We start from the raw sequence: 27,435 nt of genomic DNA on the forward strand, positions 1-27,435 counted from the left end.
TTCGTTGTTCATCAATCAGGTCTAGTATTTCCTGAGTTATCCACTGATTCTTAGTTGATCTTTTCTTCCTTCCTAACATTTCTTCAGCATCCCTACTGACTTCATTTTTCATGACTCTCCACTCTTCTTCTATAGTGTTTCCTGCAGCCTTTTCATTTAGTCCTTGTGCAACATGTTCCTTGAAACAATCCCTCACACTCTTTTCTTTCAACTTGTCTAGATCCCATCTTTTTGCATTCTTTCCTTTCTTCAATTTCTTTAACTTCAGATGGCATTTCATCACCAACAAGTTGTGGTCAGAGTCCACATCTGTTCGTGGGAAAGTTTTGCAATCCAACACCTGGTTTCTGAATCTCTGCCTAATCATAATGAAGTCTATTTGATACCTTCCAGTGTCTCCAGGTCTCGTCCACGTATACAGCCGTCGTTTGTGGTGTTTGAACCAAGTATTGGCAAGGACTAAATTATGATCAGTGCAGAATTCAACCAGCCGACTTCCTCTTTCGTTCCGTTGTCCCAATCCAAATTCTCCTACTGTACTACCTTCTCTGCCTTGGCCTACCACTGCATTCCAGTCTCCCATCACAATTAGATTCTCGTCACCTTTTACATATTGTATTAAATCTTCTGTCTCCTCATATATTCTTTCGATTTCTTCATCATCCGCTGAACTAGTAGGCATATAGACCTGCACTATTGTGGTTGGCATTGGTTTGGTGTCTATCTTGACGACAATAATTCTTTCACTAGGCTGGTCGTAGTAGCTTACCCGCTGCCCTATTTTCTTATTCATTATTAAACCAACTCCTGCATTTCCCCTGTTTGATTTTGTGTTGATAATTCGGTAGTTCCCTGACCAAAAATCTTGTTCTTCCTGCCAACGTACTTCACTTATACCAACTACATCTAACTTTAGCCTATCCATCTCCCTTTTCAGATTCTCTAACCTACCACAACGATTCAAGCTTCTAACATTCCACGCTCCGACTCGCAGAATGTCAGTATCCATCTTCCTGATGATCCCCCCCTCTCGTGTAGTCCCCACCCGGAGATCCGAATGGGGGACTAGTTTACCTCCGGAATATTTTGTAACTTTTTTTTGATGATAATAATTAAAATCATGAATAAAAATATATAAATAAAATTACTCAAAAACTTAATAAAATTAATAAGCATAATTATCCGAAATGTCCGTAGTATGGGCGCCAGAGTTCACCAGAATGGATCCCTCGAATTTAGATAAGAGCATGATAAACTGTATATCCCAGGGCGTGTACATAATGCTGCGTACTGGTACATCTGCTGCAGGCCTTACCTAACCTCCTGAAAACGACTAATTAGGTAGGAACTGCACCTAGGTTCATCAATAACACTGATTCTAAAATAGCTACCTATATTCTTAACAAATTCCGTGCATGAGCACCTCATAAACATACAACATTATACATATAATACACACATAAAATATTGCTGGAAGACTCCATATTTACAACAACAACAATAATAATAATGAAAACAGTGGGAAAACGAAAGCGAGAACTAAGTTACCATTTGTAAATAGTCCGATGAACAATGTACATGTATGAAGATAAATACCCTTCACTGTCTCTATATCAATTCGACTTACCGATTCTCATAATCGGCAGTTATCACATCACACAGATACTGTACCTTGTACTACTGTGTTCACATATTTTAACACTTGTTGTAAAGATATATACACACGTCTGTCGATCCTCAACATATAAATTTATGGAAAGTCTGAGATAGCTTTCACCAACATATAATGCTAGGCCGCCACAAGTGCTACAATACTTAATGCGCAAGCACTCTCCACAATCAGCCACTTTCCACAAACATAACAAGACTACGCTCCACGAACGTTTGAAGTCCAGTCCATTGCAGCCGTGTCACTCCAGTACCGTGTATCAGCACCACTTCCTTCCCGTACAGTGCCTCAGTTGTAGTTGTAGTTATCTTCCTTCTCGTTCCTTTACAATCACCTCTACAATCACCCTTACAATGTTCCATACAATGTCCCAGGTTGCCGCCGTATGATCAACCTTTATAGACATCAACATCCCCCTCCTCTCAGATGATATGTCTGGATTGGTGCTTGCCCACCAATCATGAGTGAACCTCTTGTCAAGACCAAGCCCTGAACTACTTCTTCCTCCCAAGACAATAACAAACTCTGGGGTATATTCCATGAATCACCAAACTTTCCTAATACAACAACAAGCTCATCTCATCAGGCTGGGATATATACATGACTCATGAATTTCCCGACACAAGTACATCACAACAAACACTGGGGCAGCCATATGACTCATTCAAATTACCAGAGTTATTAAAGCAATGTTTTCCCACTCGTGCAAAACAAATTACTCATACCTACATATGTGGATATCTTCCAGCTTACCAATATAAATGCCAAAATATATAAATGAAATACTAATAATAATAATAATAATAATAATAATAATAATAATAATAATAATAAATCGAATACTGACAATAATATCTCTAACTTCTACATATAATTCGGGGGTGTGATATATGTACTATCACAATTTTACCCGGGAAGAAGCCACCATCAGTACATCATTCATACAGAGAGAGCTGCATGTCCTCGGGAGGTAGTTACGGCTGTAGTTTCCCGTTGCTTTCAGCCGTGTAGCAGTATCAACACAGCTAAGCCATGTTGAGTATTATTACAAGGCCGTATCAGTCAATCACCTAGACTGCCGCCCTTGCAACTACCGAAAGGCTGCTACCCCCCTTTCGATGAACCATTCGTTAGTCTGGTCTCTCAACAGATACCCATCCGATATGGTTGCACCTGCGGCTCGCCTATCTGCATCAACGGGACATGCAAGCCTCCCCACCGTGGCAAGGTCACATGGTTCACAGAGGAGGTAGACAGACGTACGTGTATACAATTAGTGAATAGTTTCAAATGGTGAACAGTAAGCAGGTTCAAGATATAGAAAGAGAATGGGTGGCATACAGTGATGCTGTAATAGAAACAGCAAGGAAATGCCTAAGAACAACCATGTGTATTGATGGGTAAAAGCGAACATCTTGGTGGAATGATGAAGTGAGAACAGCTTGTAAACATAAAAAAAGAAGGCGTGTCAGAAATGGCTCCAAACAAGGACTGATGCAGACAGACAATTGTGCATACAATAGATGAAAGAAAGAAATAATTGTTGAATCTGAGAAGAAGTCGTGGGAAGATTTTGGTAATAAAGGCTAGGTCAAGCAACAGGGAAACCTCGACTCTTAGAAAGGGAGAGGAAAGGGAAGTGAATAGTGTTTTGGGTAAATCAGGTGAAGTCATAATAGATTCCAGGGAATCACTGGACAGGTGGAAGGAATATTTTGAAAATCTTCTCCATGTAAAAGGCAATCTTCTTGGTTACGTTACGTACAACCGAGGTCATGGGGAGGAGGACATTGATGTTCAGGAAATTAAGCTTGAGGAAGTGGAAAGGATGGTTAGTAAACTCCATTGTCATATATCAGCAGGAATGCATGAAATTAGACTTAAAATGGTGAAATATAGTAGGAAGGCAGGGATAAATGGCTTCGCAGAGTAATAAGATTAGCATGGAATGTTAGTAAAGTACCTTCCGGTTGGACGAAAGCAGTAATTGCTCCAGTTTATAAGCAAGGAAACAAGAAAGATTGCAACAACTATCAAGGTATTTCATTGATCAGTATAATTATCAGGATTGGTGTTCACTGGTATCTTGTAAGGGCGGGTGCAATCAGTGGTTGAGAGTAAATTGGGATTTCAGACCAACAGAGGTGCTGTCAGGATCAGATTTTCAGTATGCGCCAGGTAGTTGAAAAATACTATGAGATAGTGGGTTCGAATGCCACTGTCAACAGCCTTGAAGATTGTTTTCCATGGTTTCCCATCTTCACACAAGGCAAATGCCATGGCTGCTACCTTCCCAATCCTAGTCCTTTCCCTTCCTTCCATCACCGATAACTTTTGATGTGTTAGTGTGACGTTAAACAAGTAAGAAAAACAAAATGTTACGAGAAGAGTAGACTGTTACATTTACGTTTCATAGATCTAGACAAGGTACGTGACAAAGTACCAAAGGAAAAGTTGGTCGCTGTACTGGGTGACTGCGGGATTAAGGGTATATTATTAAAATCAATCAAAGGCATTTATGTTGACAATTTGGCTGCAGTAAGAATTGGTGGTAGAATGAGTTTTTGGTTCAAGGTACTTACCAGGGTTAGACAAGGCTATAATCTTTCACCTTTATTGTTCATAGTTTACATAGTTCATCTACTGAAAGGTATGAAGTAGCAAGAAAGGATTCAGTTAGGTGAAAATGTATTAAACAGTTTGGCCCATGCCGACAACTTGGTCTTAATGGTAGATTGTGCTGAAAGCCTGCAGTCTAATAAGCTCACTGAACAAAACATTAGTCACCCTAGTGCGCACGCACAGATGGATCATTAAGCCTGTACAGATGGTGCAGCGAATGATTCCCTTGCTCAACTGCATGCGCACTGCCTCTACGTAAGTATAAGACAGTAGCAATCGGTGAGACATGATGTTTAAAGAGGACAGTGTACATCAACATGGGTAGATGTAAGGATGTGATATAGTGGCAGAAAGGGGCAATCTTGTTTGGATGTGCCCATGGCCATATGGTGCGTGAGTTTGCCGGATATGTCGGTGTTTCGCACCGGACTGTTCAGCGTGTCTACAAGCAGTGTTGCACTACATGTGGCCACGAAACACAACTTCAGGATTGTGGTTTGAAAAAAGTCCAGACTGAGAGGGACTGGAGATGCGTTTCACAGCTTGTGAATCAAAATTGCTTCCAAACCCTACAGGAATTGCTGCAGTCAGTGAACGAAGGTCCATCCCAAACTGTTAGCGAGAGAACATTGTGATGGGAACTGCATGCAATGAACATTTAGTGTCAGTCACCTCGCAAGAGGCCTTTGCTCACACAGGCACATAAAGCTGTGCGTCTTCATTGAACGTGGACAGTAGCTGACTGGCAGAACATGGTCTGACGAACCATGTTTTTGCCTGTATTTTAATGACGCACATCATTGAATGCACCAAAGGACAAATGAAGCATTTTATCCTGGATGTGTGCAAGGTCAGATTTAAGCTGGAGGTTGGTCTGTGATGTTTTGGGGGTGTTTTTCATGTCATGGATTAGGCCCACTCACTGAGGTGACTACTAACATGAACCAGCATGTTTATTTAAACATTCTGGATGATCAGGTATTGCCTTTCAGTCAACATCTGCATGATGAGTATGCTGTTGATATCCTGATTTTTCCAAGATATCAGCAGCGAAGTTCATTGGGCTGGACCCATATGTGACTGGTTTTATGAACAGTCCCCCACCCTTGTACATCTCGATTGGCCTGCAGAATCACCTGACTTGAAGCCCATTGAATATCTGTGGACCGAGCTCGATAGCTGCAGTCGCTTAAGTGCGGCCAGTATCCAGCAATCAGGCGATAGTGGGTTCAAACCCCACTGTCGGCAGCTCTGAAGATGGTTTTCCGTGGTTTCCCATTTTCACACCAGGCAAATGCTGGGGCTGTACCTTAATTAAGGCCACGGCCACTTCCTTCCAATTCCTAGGTCTTTCCTGTCCCATCGTCGCCATAAGACCTATCTGTGTTGGTGCGATGTAAAGCAGATAGCAAAAAAAAAAAAAAAAAATATTGAATATCTGTGGGACATGTAGGAACAGCAGATAAAACGCTGACATCTGCATCCCCACAATTTGGTTGTGTGGACTCACTTCCTAACCAAATCCCGGCAGTTATTAAGTCTAGAGGTGGAGTTACGCAGTATCAAATTATGCTTGTAATGATTTTTGCAGAGGTGACTAATTGTTTGTCTGGTGAGCTTATCTAGGAACATGAAAAATAGGTGCAGTGAGTGAGTATGTTAGGAATATTAGCCTCGCCAAAAATAAACATGTCAGTCAGCAAGAAATCTAAGAGAACTGAATGTGAAGTTGGGAATACAAGGCAGGAAGAGGTAGATAATTTCAATTATTTAGAATGTGTGTTACCCAGGATGGTAGTATAGTAAGTGAAATTGCATAAAAGTGCAGCAAAACTGATAGGTAAGAAGGAAGTCAACTCTCGCTCATAACTATCTTCACACTGGTTTGTTATCAAACCAACTTTACTTTGCGGGAGTGAAAGTTGGATGAACTCGGGATATGTTATTCATAAGTTAGTAGAAACAGGTATAAAAATAGCAAGAATGTTTGCTTTTACAACTCGGGAACAATAGCAGGAGGATACTCGGAATGGGGAGGTAAAGGCTAAGTCAGTAATGAACTCGATAGATGGAGCTGTATGAAGCTGTACGCATGAACTGGCTTTGGTGGTAGGGTCATGTGAGGCGAATGGAGGAGGATTATTTACGTGGAAGAATAATGGACTCTGTTATGGAGGGTAAAAGAAGTAGAGGGAGACCAAGATGGTGATGATTAGACTCAGTTTTAATGATTTAAAGAAAGGAGGTATAGAACTAGACAAGGCCACAGAAGTTATTACAAATAGAAGATTATGGCGGTGGTTAGTAAATTTACAGAGGCTTGCAGACTGAACGCTGAAAGGCATAACAGTCTGTAATGTATCTATGTATGCATGTATGGTTGTTTGTTAATATTTACTACATTTGAATACATCCTTCTTCTGTTTGAAATTTATTACTTAGGTAAATACAACTGATTGTAAATAGATAAAACTTATGCAGTATTCTGGGTGTAATAATAGGTTGTAAACATAGGATGAAAATCTTAGTGAATGTGATATATGTATTTTCCATTTCAAAATAAGATTTCATTCCATTAGTTGGAATTGGAAGTTTGTAAATCAGATATGTTCCGCATTTTTCTCTTGTAGGTGGAACGCCTTACGTAGATGTGAACAGTAGTGACTTACCTACTAGAGTTACGCAGGGCTTACGGTTACCTCAGATTCAACTGGTTGGAGATGACTTATATCAGCTTATGATACAATGCTGGCAGGTAGATCTGGATGAACGGCCTTCCTTTCAAGAGATAGTGCATATTTTGGAGAACATGCTTGATGAAAGTGCCGTGAGTATTACCTTTCTGCCTTCATATGTTTAATAGGTATCATTTTCTTGAATTTGAGTGGGAAGTATCTTCCTTTTACTTTGTTACTTTGAATTATTCTGGTTAATCACCTTGTTTAAGAATACATTAATTACAAAAGTTATTTAAGTGTGAATTCATTATCTAAACATCTTGGACAAAAGAAAGTGTGTAATGTTTGGATTGAAAGGAACTTTACAAATCTGTCACACATTCATATATCAGAGTTTGTAAATCTCAATTGATGGGTGTGTTATTTAGCATATTCGATTTTGCATTCTTGCAGCAGATTTCCCTTTACTTCTGAATCATCTTTCAGGGATTAACTTCTGATGGGTACTGAATTTCCTTTCTTTTTTTTTCAAAGTTGATGTCTATTACATAGTGATAACAATCATAAAAAATTATAATGACTTTTCTACTGCCTTAACAGTTAATTGTATTTTTGGAACACTTTCATCTGCTTTCTGAATGGCTGTCTTCACCAAGAGACTGATGGAACAGGAATACTAGCTGGCATACAGTATGTCTGTTGCCATCAATGTGGTTATATATAAACTGACCGGACGTCCCGAATTCGGCGGGACAGTTCCGCTTTTAGGCATTCTGTCCCACTGTCCCCTCGAAAACTCTGGGGACGCTTAAATGTCCCACTTTGCAGGTTGACAATTTTAAACTTCTTATTTCAGTAGAAACTGGTAAAAAGTTGTTTATCTATATCGGTTCATTATTCACGATATCGATATTCGAAACTTCCAAACTTCCGTTTCTCGTTCAGACTTCACAATAGTTCCTGCTTCCTGGCTTGATGTGGTGTGGTTTGGAACGTTTGGTTTCCTTTCTGCGATTGCACCAAATGCATATTTAATACAGATTTGCAAAATAAATTCCCATTTATTAAGAGAACAATATCCGACAGTGATGTTCGATGTCAGTCCTGTGGGGCGGCATTTAGCGTTGCACATGCCGGTGGACATGATATAACCAGACATTTGCAATCGACCAAACATAAATCTGCTGAAAGTACTGCAAGTTCAAGCAAAACATTGACAAGTTTTTTGAAGAGTGCAACACTTACGTCCAAGGACTTGGAAATCGCAGTTGCTGAAGGAGCCTGGGCTTACTATACAGCTAAAGAAAATCAAAGCTTTCGCTCATGTGATTGCACTTCAAAACTTCTCCAAACATGTTTCAAGCCCAAATTTAGATGTGCACGGACAAAATGTGAATTTGTAATTACTAAAGTTTTTGCCCCCTTATCTGAGCAACAAGTCAAGCAACAACTTGGACAGGCACATTTTTTTACACTGCTAATGGATTCCTCGAACCACGGGAATGTTAAAGTGTTCCCGATTGTTGTTCGGTTTTATGACCCCTCTGGCGGTGTTCAAATGAAACTGCTGGACCTTCAGTCTCAACCCGGTGAAACATCAGACATTGTTGTGAAATACTCGGAAGAAGTGCTAGTAAAAAATGATATTCCAAGTAAAATCATCGGGTTTTGTGGTGATAATACAAACGGTAATTTTGGAGGGTCAGCAAGGAAAGGGCTTAACAACACTTTCAGGAAACTGAACAGATTTTTGGGTAGGGACTTAATTGGTATAGGATGTGGTGCTCATATTATACATAATGCAATACAGTCTTCTTGTGATTGTTTACCTTTTGATGTAGAGAACATAATTGTTAAGGTGTACTCTCAATTTTGTATATACACAGTCAGAGTTGAACAGTTGAAAGAGTTCTGTGATTTTGTGGAAATTGAGTATAAACAAGTCCTTGGGTATAGCAAAACAAGGTGGTTAGCACTCATGCTGGCAGTGAAGAGAATGCTTGACCTTTACCAAGAACTGAAATCATACTTCTTAAGTCAAAAAAAATATCCGGTTTCCTTCAGGCGTTTCTTTGAAGATCCTATTTCAGAGGTGTGGTTAAATTTTGTCTTCACACAAGCCAGTTCTTTCCACAAAGTAGTACTGAAAATTGAAGGTGAGCTAATTTCTGCAACAGAGATTATGGAAGCCATCAGTGAGCTAAAAGACAATCTTTCAGATAAGTTGTCTCATAAGTCTTTACCACATAAGGTAAGAGTTCTTGTTGGTGCGCTTGAAGATAAAGATTAGCAAGTAGGAAGAATGTTGAAGAAGTGGCAGGAACTTTTTATGAGACCTCTATAGACCAATTGTCTGGTAATTTTAAAGACCTGAACAATTTCCAATGGGCATCACTAAAAACTGTTCCTGAATGGTCTGATGTGGAAAAATGTTGTGATTTTGTGGCAATTGAAGGATTTTTTCATTGTTACCTATTAGATGTGAGAGAATATGAACAATTATTGTTATTTAACAATGGATTGATCTGTATACAATACATCCCAATGGTTAACTATGTTGTTTTAAAATAAATTATTGAACATTCGCATGTTTCCCAGATCATGGATGCTAGATATATATGAGTAAGCGGCAGCGGTCAAAGTGACCGCCTGCGGCCTTTATAGGTATGAGGAAAGTTCGGCTGTTCTAGTGTTAACACTGTTCCAATTGCACTCGCTATAGCTGCACCAGTCACAGACTCAACAATGGTCTTTTGTCCACAGAAGCGTGCGCGCGCACACACGCACACACACGCACACACACGCACACACACACACCACTAAGGCAGTACACAGTCTTTCATTTCGTATGCCATCTTACGTCCAGCTACTCGCTCTACACTCCGACATAACAACCACCCCTCATTCAGATTCCAGTGAGACACTAGCGACAGCCCACACTGTTGTCATCCTTAGCCCAGCCACCAAACCCCAACACATCGAGTCTGACACTGACTCCAGCTCTGAGTCTCACACTGACTGACTGACTGACTGACTGACTGACTGTCCGCGGCTAGCCTCGTTTATATAGCTTGAGTAATGTTTACCAGAATATTCGCGATGTGCCTAGAGACGGAACATTCTTTGTTGCATGTTCTGGAAACACAGGGGAACCAGCCGAAGAGAACAGTACACAGCTGGGTGCTCCCTGATCGTGAGACTCGTTAGCCCCTACCAGGAAGTACCGAAAGAGGCTACTACAGGGCTGACACATTACATCATCTTCCTCCTCCCTGTTATTGAGAAAAGGATCTGTTTGCAGGTCACACAGATCAAGTAATTGGTATGATTGATTTCTTGAAGAGCTACTTATCTTGCTAAACTTCACCAATATAACATTAAAAATGAAGTTGTTAATAGACACCTCAGCTAACAGTAACCAACTGCAGTGCACCTGCAACTGACAAAGAAACATGCGTGCACGTTCCAACGCAAGCAGTCTTATTTAATAATCACAAGTCATTGCATCTATTTCATTGTTTCATCAAAATATTGAACATACTGTTTAAAATCCTTGACATGTACAATATAATATCAGTACCAATCATGCATAAAGAACTTGCACACGAACTTCAGACTTTTCTGATGAATTGCAGGCCACAAAATATCAGCCCGAGAACTGCTGGTTGGAGGGCACTGTACTAATATATGTTAGATATTTGTTTCTACGTTTACCTTAATTTCTTTTTTGATACTTGCAAAATTATTCTCTATAATTGTATTTCCCTTGAAACACTGTATTTCAGCAATAATATCATTTTAAAAATCATGACTTAAGAATGATGATGATGATGATGATGATGATGATGATGATGATGATGATGGGCTGTGAGGGGAGTTGAAAGGTTTTCAAAAATAAAATATACACAAGTTTTCGCCTATTTTATGCAGTCTTCATGATGATAAATGATTCAGTATGCATATTGAAATTGAAAACCAACAAATTATGCCGATAACTGTCCGACTCGTTGGCTGAATGGTCAGCATACTGGCCTTCAGTTCAGAGGGTCCCGGGTTCGATTCCCGGCCGGGTCGGGGATATTAACCTTCATTGGTTAATTCCAATGGCCCGGGGGCTGGGTGTTTGTGCTGTCCCCAACATCCCTGCAACTCACACACCACACATAACACTATCCTCCACCACAATAACACACAGTTACTTACACATGGCAGATGCCGCCCACCCTCATCGGAGAGTCTGCCTTACAAGGGCTGCACTTGGCTAGAAGTAGCCATTACAAGATATTAGAATCCTTTCATAATGACGGTTTTCACTTTACAAAGGAAAAAATTAAATGTATCCTCCTATTCAATACATCATTCCATTGTTAGATGGAGTAATAAAATTCAAACATGTTCCGACTCGTTTGAGCCATCTTCAGTGAAATGGGGGGGGGGGGGGCGGGGTTCACAGTAATTTACATAATACAAGCTAAAATCATAATGAAGGAACAAATGAAAAACAAAAGAGACATGACAGAAATAAAAAACAATACAATATGCAATATTTCCATCATTAGATGGAGTAATAAATAACTCTTTGAGGGGCCGATGACTTTCGATGTTAGGCCCCCTTAAAACAACAGCATCATCATCAACATCATAACTCGTTAAGACAGATTCAGTGAAGAAACAGAACTGAATCTAAAAAGTGTGTTAAACCTATGAAGGCCGGGCTGAGTGGCTCAGACGGTTAAGGCGCTGGCCTTCTAACCCCAACTTGGCAGGTTCGATCCTGGCTCAGTCCGGTGGTATTTGAAGGTGCTCAAATACGACAGCCTCATGTCGGTAGATTTACTGGCACGTAAAAGAACTCCTGCGGGACTAAATTCCGGCACCTCGGCGTCTCCGAAGACCGTAAAAGTAGATAGTGGGACGTAAAGAAAATAACATTATAAAAACCTATGAAGAAAATAAATGAAAACAAAGGATACAGACAGAAACTCAGTGATTTCATCCCTTTGAATTGTTATCAAACTGCAAAAATTTTTTGACTAAGAAGTCCGCAACCTCACTATAAGCACTTGTTGTTTGTTTCCGTCTGTATCATTTGTTTTTATTTATTTTCTTCTTAGGTTTAACACACTTTTTAAACTCAATTATGTTTTATATTAACCTCCTTTTTCACTGAATATTTGTCTCAATGAGTTATTTATTGCTCCATCTAATGATAGAAATATTGTATTGCTTTTAATTCCGTCATATCTCTTTTGTTTTTCATTTGATTTTTCATTATGTTTTAGCACATTTTTAGCTTGTATTATGTAAATTACTGTAAACCCTCCCCCCCCCCCCCTTTATTTCACTGAACATGGCTCAAACAAGTCAAAACTTGTTTGAATTTTATTACTCCATCCAATGATGGAATTATATTATGTATTGAATAGGTGGATACATGTAATTTTTTCCATTGTAAAGTAGAAGTAGCCACACAACATTACTATTATGCCAATAAGTTAACCTATAATGAAATTCAAAAACATTTCTAACTGAATAAAGTTTTCTTCTCAGTATTAATATTGGATCAGATGGTGTGCATATCATATATTAAATTTAAACTTTAAGCATTATTCCTTAAAATTATAGCCTACAAAACCTTCAAACTGCAAATAATGTTTAAAAATTTGAAAACACCATATTTGAAGTTGTACTGCAAGAAGCTTAAATTCCATGGGAGAGACATTTTTCCAGGTACTGGACGGTCTTGAGGTGGCGGGAGCAGACAGCATAATGAAGCTCTTTGGGATCCACAGGAATGTTGCCATTCTAATTCATCCCAGAGGTGTTCGATAGTATTGAGGTCGGGGCTCGGGGATGATCTGTCCACTTCCATAACCTTATTGTCCACAACCCACACGCAAAGAGACCCTACTTTATGGCAGGGAGAATTGTCATGCTGAATCACACAGTGTTCACAGTGTTCACCACCAAACTGGTCTCCTAACATAGACAAGACACAGCTGGACAAAATGACCTGATATCCGTCTACCTTAAATTTATTCTGTACTATTACAAGAGAATCAAGTCCCTTCGATGGCAAACACTCCCACATTGTCACCCCACCTCTGCCAAATTTCACTTTGGGCACTGTAAGGCTGGCTTGTATGAAGGTTGGGGCAAAAGTCATTGCAACTCTTTTTTTTTTCTTTATGTGAGCGGATCGCAAACTGTTATTTGTCGCATAGAAGCTATGCAGGCATAGTGTATATTCACAACATGAGATGACTCTGTGATTGCTGGTAGTAGCACGGAGAACACTGTGAAATCAGTATCGTGCGAGATGAAAGTAACCCATGTTGAGCAGCGCGCATACATAAAAATAGCCATTTTCCGTGCGAGTAATGAGAGAGAATGTCACAATGAATTGGCGGAAGCCCTTGGGAGTAATGCCCTCCCATACTGTACAGTAGCATAGTGGAAAGTCTCAGCAAGGACGTGTGACAACCGATGATCAACAATGCTCAGCACAATCTGTCAGTGTGTGGACCGACATGGCACATGCCGTCATCGAGCAGCTCCTGGAGGAAGACAGACGATAGACACTACTGGAGTTAGAGAGGGCAAGTGGCATCAAGAAATGCACCATCCACAGGATATTGTAGGCAGAGCTGCAACTGCGCAGAATAGTATCACGATGGGTACCGCATGCACTGACAGAAGTTGAACAGTAGATATGATATGCAACATGTTTGGTCACCTAGCAAACTGCAACAGGGCGGTGACCACTTCCTCTCACAAATAATCGCCATCATATGAAGGGCATAAGAACTGGAACTAAAACTATAGTCCACGGAATGGCAACATGCCGTATCCCCAAGGCGGCAGAAGTTTCATCGGAATCTTTCCGCCGTGAAATTGATGGTGATCGTCGCATATGACATCAGGGGTATCATTGTGTGCCACTTCGTTACATATGGCAGAACAGTGAGCACAGAGTACTACAGAGTCTTCCTGGTGCAACAGGTAAAATGTGGCATTCGGGAGAAATGACTGGACCTTGTGGACAGTGCAATCATACTGCATGACAATGCAAAACCACATAAAGCAGAGTGTGTACAGCAGCAACTACGACGCTGGGGATGGGAAGAATTGGAGCACTCGCTGTACTCTCCTGGCCTTTCGCCCTGTGACTTTTATCTCATATGAAAGGTAAAGGAATCACTATATGGTAGGCGGTTTGCGACGCGAGGTGATATTACCAATGCCGTGTGACAACAGATGACCTGATTCACACATGGTATGGCAATTGGTGACACAGATGGTATTCCGTGCCTCCCACATCGTTGGCAGCGTGTGATGAATGTTGCAGGGGACAACTTTAAAGGCCTTTAGACCCAGTTTTGTCATGGCAGCTGTATATGTGCTGTGCTGTGCTGTGCTGTAATGTAGGAGGTGTGCTTGGCTGTAATTATTTTGCAATATTGTCCTGTACACTACCGTAATAAATATGTGACGCCAATGGTCGTGTGTTCTTCAGTGTCCACACATGTAGTTCCCACCTCGTCCTTTCATTTGTATATGTCGCATTTTCCAACTGGGCTGGTATCTGCAAGAAAGAAAGTGGTTGCAATGAATTTTGTCCCAACCCTCATACTGTTTGCCACACCTGAACTCACCCATTTGGCTGTCACATGGTTTATCATGATCCCATCACTCCAAATCATGTGTCTTCAATCATCCACAGAACATTAACAGTGCTCTTTACACCCCCCATATGATGCACTTAGCGTTCACCCATATAATATGTGGTGCCTGAAGCTTGAAGCCCAGTCCTTATAATTCCTAGTGCATAGTCATGGTCCTAGCTGTACAGTTAGTGGCACTGTTGAATTCATCAAACAATAGCATGTAATTCTCAAATGTTGATTTTTTTTTCTGTTCCAGATACACATTAACTTCGCTGTTTACACAGGCTTCCACTATGAGCAGTATGCTCCTGAATTGGAGAGATTATGAATTTCAGTATACAGTATACAGGCTATTTATGTGCAATCAAGGCTGATTTTATTATGTCTTTTATCTTTTTTAATGTTGTGAAGATATATTGGTTATTGGTGCCCATTTCATTGTTGACATACCTATGAAAATTCACCAATCAAACCATTACTAAGCATTCCATTTTTTAAATTAAGATAACTTTTAGTGTACATTATATATTTGCTGAAACTCTGTTTTATATATGTGAAGAAAGTAGTTAATTTATTTAAAAGAATTGAAAATACTCAATCATTCCAAGTGAAATAAAATGTTAAAGTAAAACATTGTTATTATTTCTCATTTTAAATAAAATTCTGCGATCTGCTATAGTAGTTCTTCCTTATCTTCCATGTAAAATCGTCCTGTCGACGTACATCAGATACTTGTCTAGAAAATTTGTCTTCCATTAATATACATGTGTGATCATTTTGCACCGCCTTTGTAAGTTTCACTCCTATTTGATCCCAATGTCCTATCCATAGGACCGAAAGCAAGGCAAATTTATTAAGGTCTTACATAGGGGTTTGGCTGTGATATGTCAAAGAGCACAATTCCAAGAGTTTCTACAATTTTCAGTGAACAATCCCTATCCGGTAGTAACAATTTTGCTTCATCTCCTTCCCAGAGTCACATTATTGAAGACTGTTGTACAGTAACTTCTCAGTGTCTGCAGGTAAGTTTATTAGTTTTTTATGCATTTCACTGAAAGGGACTGATTTGTGTTATGCATGTTCTTGCTCAGAAAGGATCCCAGTTCTTCATGCTTATCACTTGCTAACTTGTTTTATATTTACTAGTGATCTTACATGTTCGCTCCCTACTTTTTCCTACCCTCTATGTCTTACAGCTCCGTGAGGAGGCCGGTCCAAGTTCCACGTTGCCAATTCGTATACTGTAGCCAATGTGGCCGGGGTATATAACAGTGTTTGCTTTAATTGATTTCATTATTTGTATAGTGTGTTTTTGAAATCAGCTAAATATTTATAGTGCTATTGTTTCGTGTTAATAAGTGCTAATAATAAGTGTATTGTTATCAAGACTGGTATTGTAGTGCAGTGTAAATTTTACATAACATAATATTTATAAAATGTAATTTCAGATTTTTCTCGAAAATTGCTAATGCAATTTTCCCAGTTATAACATTGTCAGCAAAATTGGAAAATGCCTTGAAAAATTAATAGTTGAATTGAAGTATAATAGGTGTTACCAGCACCCTTTGAAATTATAATGTTAATTATTCTTGGTTTCCTAAAATAATAATACATTCTTCTTCTTCTTCTTCTTGTTCCTTTCTTCTTCAAAATGGCGCCCGGTAATGACGACATAGTGTTTTATCCTCCGAGTAAATTAACCGTAAAATGTGACGAAAAGTGCGGAAAATGTCAAAGATTAGTGAAAAATGGAATGTTGTGTGATTCATGTGATCGATGGTGGCATTATAAGTGCGGAAATTGCCCTAGAGACGTAAGTACTAATGAAAATGTTGACTGGATTTGTGAGCAGTGTGTTCGGAATGTTGTAGTTGCCAACGGCGTTGACGATGAAGCACCGAAAACAATCGATGAGGAATACAAAAGAGCATTAGAAATTATAAACATTCTACAGAAGGACAATGAGGCTCTTAAAGTTGAAAATCAAGAATTAAAAGAAAGACTGCGATCGCTAGAATTTGGGACTGACCATTCTTTGAGTGATATACCGGTACCAGTAACAAACTCGAGCACGTGGTGTCGGGTAGTTCATGGATGGCCGGCTAAGAAGAAATCTACAACTGATTTTCCTGAAATAAACATCAGAAATAGGTTTTCTGCCCTAAATAATTTAATTCTGTAAGAAAGTGATCGCGCGCATAAAACCAAATCATCGCGATCCACTGCCATTGCCGTGCCGAGGTTAAAATTTAGGCCTAGATTTCAGATTCAAGACCCAGTTAGGCCTAAATCAGCAAAGGTAGCTGTGTTTGGTGATAGCCAAGGAAGGAAAATTGCGGGAGTGATAAACGATGAGAATATAGCAGCAACCGGAGAAATATATCCAGGAGCTTCTATCAGCAGTGTCCTGGAAAATGTAGAAGGAGCAACTAGGAGCTTCGGGAGCGGCGATGCAGTGTTTATCATCGGTGGGACGAATGACGTAGCTCACGACGATGCCAAGAATGTAAGATCACAACTTAAACATACACTAGGGAAGCTGACCCACACTAACGTCTTTGTAGTGAACGTGCCCCACAGGCATGATTTGAGTAGACTCTCGTGTGTGAACATTGAAGTGGACAAGGTCAATACAGATATTGTTAAAATTTGTAAACATTTTTGGAATACTCAGGTTATTGAATGCAGCAGTTTTGAGAGATACTGTTATACAAAACATGGCCTCCATCTAAACAATTCAGGTAAATGAAAGATAGCCAATATTGTTCTAGATTTTATTAATCTTAAGATATGTACTGTAAAAAATGCAACTCCCTTGAGTTATGATACTGACCAGGAAAATTAGTAGAAAGAACCAGCTGTACTTCAAGCTGGCTCAGTCAACTAGAAAATGAAAATCAGGAAAGTAAGGAATTTCAAGTTTCCCAATTGCAACAGTGAAGTTTTAGGGAGGAAGGGGGTCTGAGATTGCTCTTGGTAAACTGTCAAAGTGTAGTAAATAAACAATTAAAATTCGGTACATTGATGGAATTTTATGAGACTGATGTGGTGATAGGAGTGGAATCGTGGTTGAGAGAAGGGGTGGGTAATAGAGAAGTATTTCCAGAAGGGTACTCAGTCTGTCGTAGAGACAAGGAGATAAAAAGGGAGGGGTGTTGTTTATTCTGGTAAAGGAAACTTATTGTTCACATGAATGATTTACCGATGAAAGGGATGAAATATTAGGGATAAAATTAGTTTGTGATAATATGAAGGAGGTGGGAATTTTAGGAACATACAGGCCTGGAAGAGAGGAAAGAGACATGGAAATATTTGAGAAAACAATACATTATACTCATAAAAACAATAATAATGATATGGTAATAATTGGGGGAGATCTAAATTTGCCTGAAGTTGAATGGAATGGAGCTGCATGTGAAGCCCATGAACAGAAACTGGTAAATAAGTTAATTTGGGAGGGGGGATTTACACAAGTAGTACAAGAACTGACTCGTCTCAATAACGTACTAGATGTATTCTTAGTTAAACCATGGGAAATTGTTGATAAAACTGAGGTAATTGAAGGAATAGGAGACCATAAGGCTGTAATAATGGATGTAGGACTCGTACCAAAAAGGTTTAATAAGAGGGTTACACAAGACAAGAAATTGTACAGAAAAACTAAAGTTGATGGATTTGGGACTTACCTTAAATCACAATTCAGTTGTTGGATAAGTGAAGGGAGTAATGTGGATACACTTTGGGCTAAATTTAAAGGAATCATTTGGAAAGGAGAGAAGAGATTTGTACCTGTTAAGAAGGGTAAAATGACCTCAGACCCTGTTTATTATACAAGGGAAATAAGAAAATTAAAAATAAAATGTAGAATAGTAAACAATAAATCAAAGAGGGTAGGGAGAGTAGAGAAACTAGAAAACAGCTAATGAGGAAACTGAGAAGAGTGAAAAAGGAAGCAAAAGAGAATTATATGAATGGCATACTTCAAGAGGGTAATGACCACAAAGGGAAATGGAATAAGTTGTATTCATATATCAGGAATCAAAAAGGGAAAGGAACCCAAATTCCTACAATGGTGAGAGAAGGGGGTGAACACCATTTAACAGATACTGAGAAAGCAAACCTATTTAGTAGGGAATTCAGAGATTCATAGATGATTGTCAGGAGTTGGAAACCGAAACAGAAGATAGAGAGAGGGAGAGACACAGAGGGAAACAAGAAGCTTCTCATTCACAAATCAAGATATTTTCAGAGAAATCCAATTGCTTCAGCAAGGAAAAGCAGCAGGAAGTGATCAAATTACTGGGGAGGTATTAAAGACAATGGGGTGGTACATAGTGCCTTATTTAAAATTTCTCTTTGACTATGTCATAAATAATAGTGTAATACCAAAGGAATGGAAGGAATCCATAATAATACCAATTTATAAAGGAAAGGGTGATAAAAGGAAACCAGAGAACTACAGACCAATCAGCCTGACCAGTATAGTTTGTAAAATACTGGAGAGTTTAATATCAAAGTACATCAGAGGGATATGTGATGATAAAAATTGGTTCATGAGGAGCCAGTATGGATTTAGAAAGAAATTTTCTTGTGAGGCACAACTGGTGGGATTTCAGCAGAACATATCAGATCAGTTGGATTCAGGAGGTCAGTTAGATTGCATAGCCTTCCATTCCATTCCAGCAGGACATATCAGATCAATTGGGTTCAGGAGGTCAGTTAGATTGCATAGCCATAGATCTTTCCAAAGCCTTTGATAGAGTGGAACATGGAATATTATTAAAGAAATTAGAGGGAATAGGATTGGACGTAAGGGTTACACGTTGGATAAAAACATTTCTAAATTCAAGGGTTCAGAAAGTCAAAGTAGGAAATAATGTATCGCAGGAAGAGCAAGTTTGGAAGGGAATTGCACAGGGTAGTATAACACTAGCCTGCAAAAAAAAACTTTTTGTGCGGTAAAAACGAAAATAGGTGGGTTTTATGAATTTCTTAATGCAGAATTCGAGAAAGAATTTAGTTTTGGCGTATCACATCTGGTTTAGTGGCAGTTTTACAAAATATTATTTTGTTCGTACGTAAAAAATTTTTATATTTAGTATTGATTAAATTTGATGTATTAATATAAATTTCAGCTTGCAAAACATAATCATATTTTGCATGCTTTGAATACACATAAATGCTGCTTTGTAAGCAAGTAGATGGTTTGTATTATATTTTTAATGTATATTGAAATTTGTGAAACTGAAGCATAAAACGCCTATTTAGTTTCGGCTGTACAGTTGCTTTTAAATTAATATAACCGTACCTTGAATAAAAATTACATGGTTAATCATACATAGTTTTGTTACTTACATTCTATGCAGGTTAGATTCACACCTCCATCTTTTCCCGTTTTCCATGGAATTTCCAGGTTTTTGAAGTTCTTGAATAATCTCTACAAGGGTCGTCTTCGTGCAATCGACCAGCAGTAATCTGCCATCATATTCACATCCCAACGTCCCTGATAGCGTCGTTCTGCATCTTTGAGATCCTGGTGAAACCTTTCACCTTGTTCTTCACTGACAGTTCCTAAATTTGGAGGGAAATAATCCAGATGCGAAGCTAAGAAATGAAGCTTAAGGTTCATATTACAACCGAGTTCCTTAAACTTTACCAAAATTTCCCTTACAATTTCTTTGTATTGAGGGTCCTTAATGTTGCCAAGGAATTTAGTCACTACATCTTTGAATGCGTTCCATGCCTCTTTCTCAATTTTGGTCATCGTGTCTGTGAAATTTTTATCCTTCATCAGTTTACGAATCTGTGGTCCATCAAATACGCCTTCTTTGATTTTTTTCATCTGATAATGGCGGAAATTTAGTGGATAAATATTGGAAGCATAGGCTACTTTTATCTAATGCCTAGATATACAGTTTCATCAATCCTAATTTGATGTGCTGCAAGGGTTGAAGTAGAATTTTTTCACGGTCAATAAGACTTACATTCAAGAAATTTTTGGATCCTGGTTGTAGTTGTCTCTTTTCTGGCCAATTCACTGTATCCCAATGTTTATTCCGTGCCCTGCTCTCCCATTCGCATAGGAAACAGGGAAATTTTGTATAGCCTTTTTGTTGTCCCAGCAACAATCCAATGATCTTCAAATCACCGCAAATTTGCCACCCATGCTCATGATATGTAAATTTTTCAAGCACCAACTTTAAGGTCTCGTATGTTTCAGACATTTTTGTGGAATGTGCAAGTGGACGGATGCCAGAACATTTGTATTATGAAGCAAAACAGCCTCTAAACTTATTTTGAAAGAGTCAATAAAAACACGCCAGTTACTAGGATAATACTCTTTCTCTCCCAATTGGCGTAGAAGATTTGAAACATCCGTACAAAATACAAGTTCATCTTCTTGAGTATAATACTTTCGAGCTGTTATCTTTGAAAGGAAACTGCTTTATCAGTCCATCATAAACATTGCATAAGGGCTGGGGCTTTTAACACGTCTGTTTATTCTAGTGATCTGAGATGAAAGACAAACTCTCAACTGTCTTATTTTCAATCCTACATACCTCGCGGTCTATTGCGTATCTGGGGGAGTTTGTTATGAATTTACCAGAAAACCCCCAACTACAAAATGAAAATTTAGACAGCAATAAACCTATAATAAAATGCAAACAATAACAAATCAAATCACACAATTGTTTTCTAAAAATAGTTGCGCGTGAACATTTCTCAACATTACATCTTACGAATTCATGCAGATACTAAAAAACCTAATTGCGTCAGAAATAGACGTGTTAGGAAAAAAAATAGCATCATTTTCGGAATCAGAGCAGCAATTTCCATAAGAATTACATATTTTCTATTTTACCACAAAATCATGTTGGCTGGTGTAATCGTTCCGTTACTTTTCTTAATATACGCAAATGATTTAGGGAACAATATAACATCAAAAATAAGATTGTATGCAGATGACATAATTGTTTATAGGGAAATAAATAACATTGAGGATTGTTCAGAATTAAAGGGACCTTGAAAGTATCCAACAATGGGTTGAAGAAAATAATATGAAGTTTAATTGAGGCAAATCAACTGTTACAGCTTTTACAAACAGGAGCTTTAAAACTGAATTTGAATATACTTTGGATGAGGTAGTTATCCCAAAAGATGGCAAGTGCAAATACTTAGGTGTGAGATTTGAAAGTAATTTGCATTGGAAGGGTCATGCGGATGACATTGTTGGGAAAGCATACAGATCGTTACATGTCATAATGAGGCTACTTAAAGGATGCAAGAAAGAATTAAAAGAAAAAAGTTACTTAAGTATGGTTCGTCCATTATTGGAATATGCAAACAGTGTTTGGGATCCTCACCAAGAATACCTAATAAAAGAAATAGATAGTGTGCAGAGGAAAGCAGCAAGATTTGTAACAGGGGATTTCAGGAGAAAGAGTAGTGTAGCAGAAATGTTAAAGGAACTTGGGTGGGAAACTTTAAGTAAGAGAAGGGAGAAAACTAGACCTTGAGGATTATATAGAGCCTATACAAGAGAAGCAGCATGGGGAGATATCCGTGAGAGGCTTCAGTTGGAAAATAATTATATCAGCAGGACAGACCACAAATATAAAATTAGAAGGAATTTTAGCAGAAGCGATTGGGGTAAATTTTCATTCATTGAGAAGGGTGTGAAGGAGTGGAACAGTTTACCAGGGGTAGTGTTTGATCCTTTTCCAAAATCTGTACAGATGTTCAAGAAGAGAATAAACAGCAACAGAGAAAATAAATGAAGTGTTAGAGGGCATTCGACCAGTGCAGGTTATTGTAAATAAAAAAAATGTGTGTGAATAAATTAATTCCATCCCCTGGTCTAAGGACTTTGGACAGCCAAAGTAGGGAACTGCCTGTAGGGGTGAAGTACAGTGGGGACTTCGAGGGCCTTGGGACCGCTACGGTAGCTGTGAAGGCCCTTCAGGAACTCTGAAAAGTGGTGGCAAAGGGGCTCTGGTTAAGACGCAGCAGGTCGTTATGCTACGTAGGTTCCAGAATGGATTAAAAAAAAAAAAAAAGTAAATAAATGCAATGTAAAGTTTAATCTTATACCAGTTGTATAGTATCATTTGAAGTAATTCCACATGCTGTATATCAGTTGACTTTATTTGTAAGTAGTACAGGAGGTATTATAAGTAGAATTTTGTAAACAATATAAATTTATTAAGGATGAGCTGTGTGTTTAATAGAAAAAATTGTTAGCGTAAATTGTATAATATTGTATTATAGGAAAATTTTCTTCTCTTGTTAATTTAATATTTAGTGCTTGACAATAATGTATTTTAGTGTACCATTTGCCACTGAGGTAGACACCTCATTTGCAAATAAAGAGATTTTGATTTGATTTGATTTGATTTGATTTGAATTTGATTCTTCTTTGCTTCCTTCTCATTAAGGCTTTGATTTTTGGAATTTTGGACAAAGCCTGTGTGATTTTAGAAATTAAGAATCACGATCTGTGGTTAGAATACCTAAGGTTTGGTTTTTGCTTCGGATTTCAATAAAAAGAGGTCCCGTAACTATTAATCAAAGTTTAAAGGCGCACGAAACGACAAAATGAAAGGTGGACTTTTACGTATCACAATTCACGTTTCAGTTATAGTTGGCATCGTAAATTGTGCTGACGCCTATATCAGGGTCCGAGCGACTTCCCTTCTATCAATCAATCAATCACTACTGATCTGCATTTAGGGCAATCGCTCAGGTGCAGATTCGCTGTCTGTTCTTTTCCTAGCCTTTTCTTAAATGATTGCGAAGAAATTGGAAATTTATTGAACATCTCCCATGGTAAGTTATTCCAATCCCTAACTCCCCTTCCTATAAATGAATATTTGCTCAAATTTGTCCTCTTGAATTCCAACATTGTCTGCATATTGTGATCTTTTCTACTTTTAAAGACACCATCCAAATTTATTCGTCTACTGATGTCATTCCATGCCATCTCTCCACTGACAGCTCGGAACATACCACTTAGTCAAGCAGCTTGTCTCCTTTCTCCCAAGTCTTCCCAGCCCAAACTTTGCAGCATTTTTGTAACACTACTCTTTTGTCAGAAATCACCCAGAACAAATCGAGCTGCTTTTCTTTGGATTCATTCCATTTCATGAATCAAGTAATCCTGGTGAGGGTCCCATACACTGTAACACTACTCTAGTTGGGGTCTTACCAGAGACTTATATGCCCTCTCCTTTACGTCCTTACTACAACCCCAAATACCCTCATAACCATGTGCAGATATCTGTACCCTTTATTTACAATTATATTTATGTGATTACCCCAATGAAGGTATTCCCTTATATTAAGACCTAGGTACTTAAAATGATCCCCAAAGGGAACTTTCACACCATCAACACAGTAATTAAAACTGAGAGGACTTTTCCTATTTGTCGAACTCACAGCCTGATTTTTAAGCCCGTTTATCATCATACCATTGCCTACTGTCCATCTCACAACATTATCGAGGTCATTTTGCAGTTGCTCACAATCTTGTAACTTATTTATTACTCTGTACAGAATTAACATCATCTGCAAAAAACCTTTTTTCTGATTCCATTTCTTTACAAATAAATATATATATATAAAAGAAAACATAAAGGTCCAATAACACTGCCTTGAGGAATTCCCCTCTTAATTATTACAGGGATAGATAAAGCTTCACCTACTCTAATTCTCTGAGTTCTATTTTCTAGAAACATAACCACCCATTCAGTCACTCATTTTTGCCAGTAGTCTCCCATGGTCTACCCTATCAAATGCCTTAGATAGGTCAGTTGCGATACAGTCCAATTGACCTCCTGAATCCAGGATATCTGCTATATCTTGCTGGAATCCTACAAGTTGAGCTTCAGTGGAATAACCTTTCTTAAACCCAAACTGCCTTCTATCAAACCAGTTATTAATTTCGCAAACATAATCTCTTAGATATTTCTCCCCTCCCCATCTGGATTTGAACCCAGAAATGTTCAGCAGACCAGTCAAAGTGCCATTCTGCTGCTGAAATATACCTAAAAATGAAATCAATCATCTGGAGATAGACTGATAAAAGCCTGTGAGGGTGGGGAATTATGAGTATGTCTTATGATATTATTGAGCTGTTAAAATTACTGCTGAGTCACCTTGATATAATAGCAATAATATTTAATGTTATTTTAATGTACTTGGATATTATTTTCCACAGTGCCTAGCACAAAGCGAGAGGCTTTCATTGTAGTTGTAGTAACTTCAGCCTATCATGTGGCAACACAGCACTCCCTCTCCTTTGCTCGGCGCAACGAGCTGTCAGAATACGCACATTGTTTTAATAGGACTTAATACATAGGCAAGTAAATAAGTATCTGCAATTTTGCTCTAATTGTCTTTAGGTTGGCTCTATGGCATTATGTGCTCACCAGCCGCTAAATGGCACCATTATCTATGTCTGTGGGAGGTTTCAGTGTTATCAGATCAATACAGCTTGCGCTGTTGCGACGTAAAGATGGCCGCGCCACTATCTGTTTGCACCAAGGAAGAACAGTGTTCTGTAATCGGTTTTTTGTGGTCTGAGGGTGTACCAGGAGCAGAAATTCATAGAAGACTTTTAGCACAATACGGGAACAATGTTTGCCACAGCAAAGTGTTTACCAGTTGATTGAACAGTTAAAAAGGAGTCACACGAGCGTGAAGGATGAGGAAAGATCTGGGCGTCCATCTCCAGCCGTAACTGATGCCAGTATTGAACAAGTGCATGTTATGATCTTGAATAACAGACGAGTGACTGTTCATGACGTGGCAAACCATATGCACATTAGCCATGGTGAAGGAAGCGGTGCATACATGGCTTGCTGTGCAACCTAAAGCCTTTTTTGCAGAGGGTGTCAGAAAGCTTGTGAAACGGTGGACCATGTGTATTGAAAAGCAGTGTGACATGTTGAAAAATTATATCAATGAAAAGTCTGTACTGTTTTTGTAATGAATTATAAAAATTGATTGCAGATACTTATTGACTTGCTCTCGATGCGTGTTATTAATTTCATTTCACTGTTTTATGCTACTCTATGCACACTTTCCATTTAGACAATATTATTTCCTTATGATCCAAATATGCTATGTATAGGTCACTCAAAATTTCTCAGCCTATCAGGAATTTTCTTAATTTTTCTGGATTTTTGCCATAATTTTATAGACGTGTGAGGTATGAACGTACAGTGATTTATAATGTGTTTAGCATAATATATGTCTGATTGGGTTAACATGTGGTCCCTTAAACTGAATGCAAATGTAAACAGGCTTGAATTTGAAAGGAAAACTAAGTCAAAGGATAAGAAGCACACCAGCTGAATTCTTGCCATTAGGAGGGAAGTATTACTGTCCTATTGCGAACATGGTATGTAAATTAGGCTATTGCAAAGAAGCCATTAACTAATCTTGTTCATATCTGCATAGTTTATTTTTGTTAGGAGGGTCTATCAACAAGTCAGCATGGAATACTGCCAGTCAGAGAAGAGTAGAAGCGATATGCTTTTGACATGGAATCATTATATGAATATAGTAAGATTGAGGAGGCGTGCATTGGACCGCAACCACAGTCAATGATAATACTATCGTAAAGTACTTGGTGGCTGTGCCAAAGTACAGTTCTTGCATCTTGATAGTATGTGGCATATTACAGATCAGAATGGCATCAAGCAGAATGGACTGTTCAGCATTTGCTTTGGGTCTTGGGTCTTTGGGTGTGGTTTACCAATGAAGGTGGTATGTACTTTGTCCTTAACAAGAGTAGAAGTGATATGCTTTGTGCATCAGTATGCTTTGTAAGAATCCAAAAATACTGTTCTCGGACACAGTGTGCAGTGAGCGTAGCAACATGGAGTTTTCAGTGATGTTTTGTGGTGTCATATACATGGGTTCATGTTGGGCAACCTCAAAGTTCCTCAGTATCGAAATATTGTTATCCTTTTATCATGGAACCGTGTTGCTGGTGTTTTTAAGAAAAATACTATATGTACACAAATGATCCCTGCATTTTTCTTTTTTAATTTGGGGTGCGGGCATTATATGTGTCAAGGACGTAAAGTACTCCTGACATACAGAAATCTGGAAGTTGGTATTGTAACGTGGAAGCGGGTGGGTAAATGAACACACAACTGGTAGTATTTGCTGTAAGATTTATTAACTAACTAATGATTGCTTATACAACACACAGGCACAGTTCCTAGTTTGTGCACATGAGTGCAACACTGTCTCTCAATTCTGAACGTCGTACACAATTCACACACTATAAAATTATTTCTGAGAGAATCAAATGCAGTTAGTGAAGAAATTGTGCATCAGTAGATGATTGCAGGAGCTGATGAACAAACACAAATCCAGGAACATTTTTAACGTATATGAAACTGGATTGTTCTTCTGGGTGTTGCCCAGCAAGACTTTGGCATTCAAAGGGAATAAATTCTGTGGTGGAAAATGAAACAAAATGGAGCTCACAGTGATGTTAGGAGCCAGTGCTGATGGCTCTGAGAAGCCCTTTATGATAGGGAAATTTGAAAAGCCTCATTGCTTCAAGCTTGTGCGATTATTACCAACCATAAAACTTGGGTGACCTCAGATTTTTTCAACAGTAATTGACTGCTCTGGATGCAAAAATGGGTGCACAAAATAGGAAGATCAGTATCAATCATTGTCCTGCACATCACATGGAAGTTCGTTTGAGGAACATACAGTTAGAATTTCTGCTTGGTAGCTGCACAAGCGCCGGGCTGAGTGGCTCAGGCGGTTAAGACGC

At 38.7% G+C, this 27,435-nt stretch overlaps 1 protein-coding gene across 3 annotated transcripts in view; it reads left to right on the forward strand.

Annotated features, from left to right (window-relative positions):
• Nucleotides 1-15,303, forward strand: part of Wsck (tyrosine-protein kinase Wsck) — a 273,670-nt gene extending 258,367 nt beyond the window's left edge. For all 3 annotated transcript variants that reach the window (XM_067141063.2, XM_067141061.2, XM_067141062.2), the window contains exons 11-12: nucleotides 6,922-7,118; nucleotides 14,893-15,303. In XM_067141063.2, the coding sequence (XP_066997164.1) occupies nucleotides 6,922-7,118; nucleotides 14,893-14,964 (269 nt within the window). In that variant the 3' untranslated portion in view covers nucleotides 14,965-15,303. The remainder of the gene's footprint in view (nucleotides 1-6,921; nucleotides 7,119-14,892) is intronic.
• The last annotated feature ends 12,132 nt before the right edge of the window (nucleotides 15,304-27,435 follow it).

The sequence above is a fragment of the Anabrus simplex genome, chromosome 2, assembly GCF_040414725.1.
Source record: "Anabrus simplex isolate iqAnaSimp1 chromosome 2, ASM4041472v1, whole genome shotgun sequence".
Lineage (NCBI taxonomy): Eukaryota > Metazoa > Arthropoda > Insecta > Orthoptera > Tettigoniidae > Anabrus > Anabrus simplex.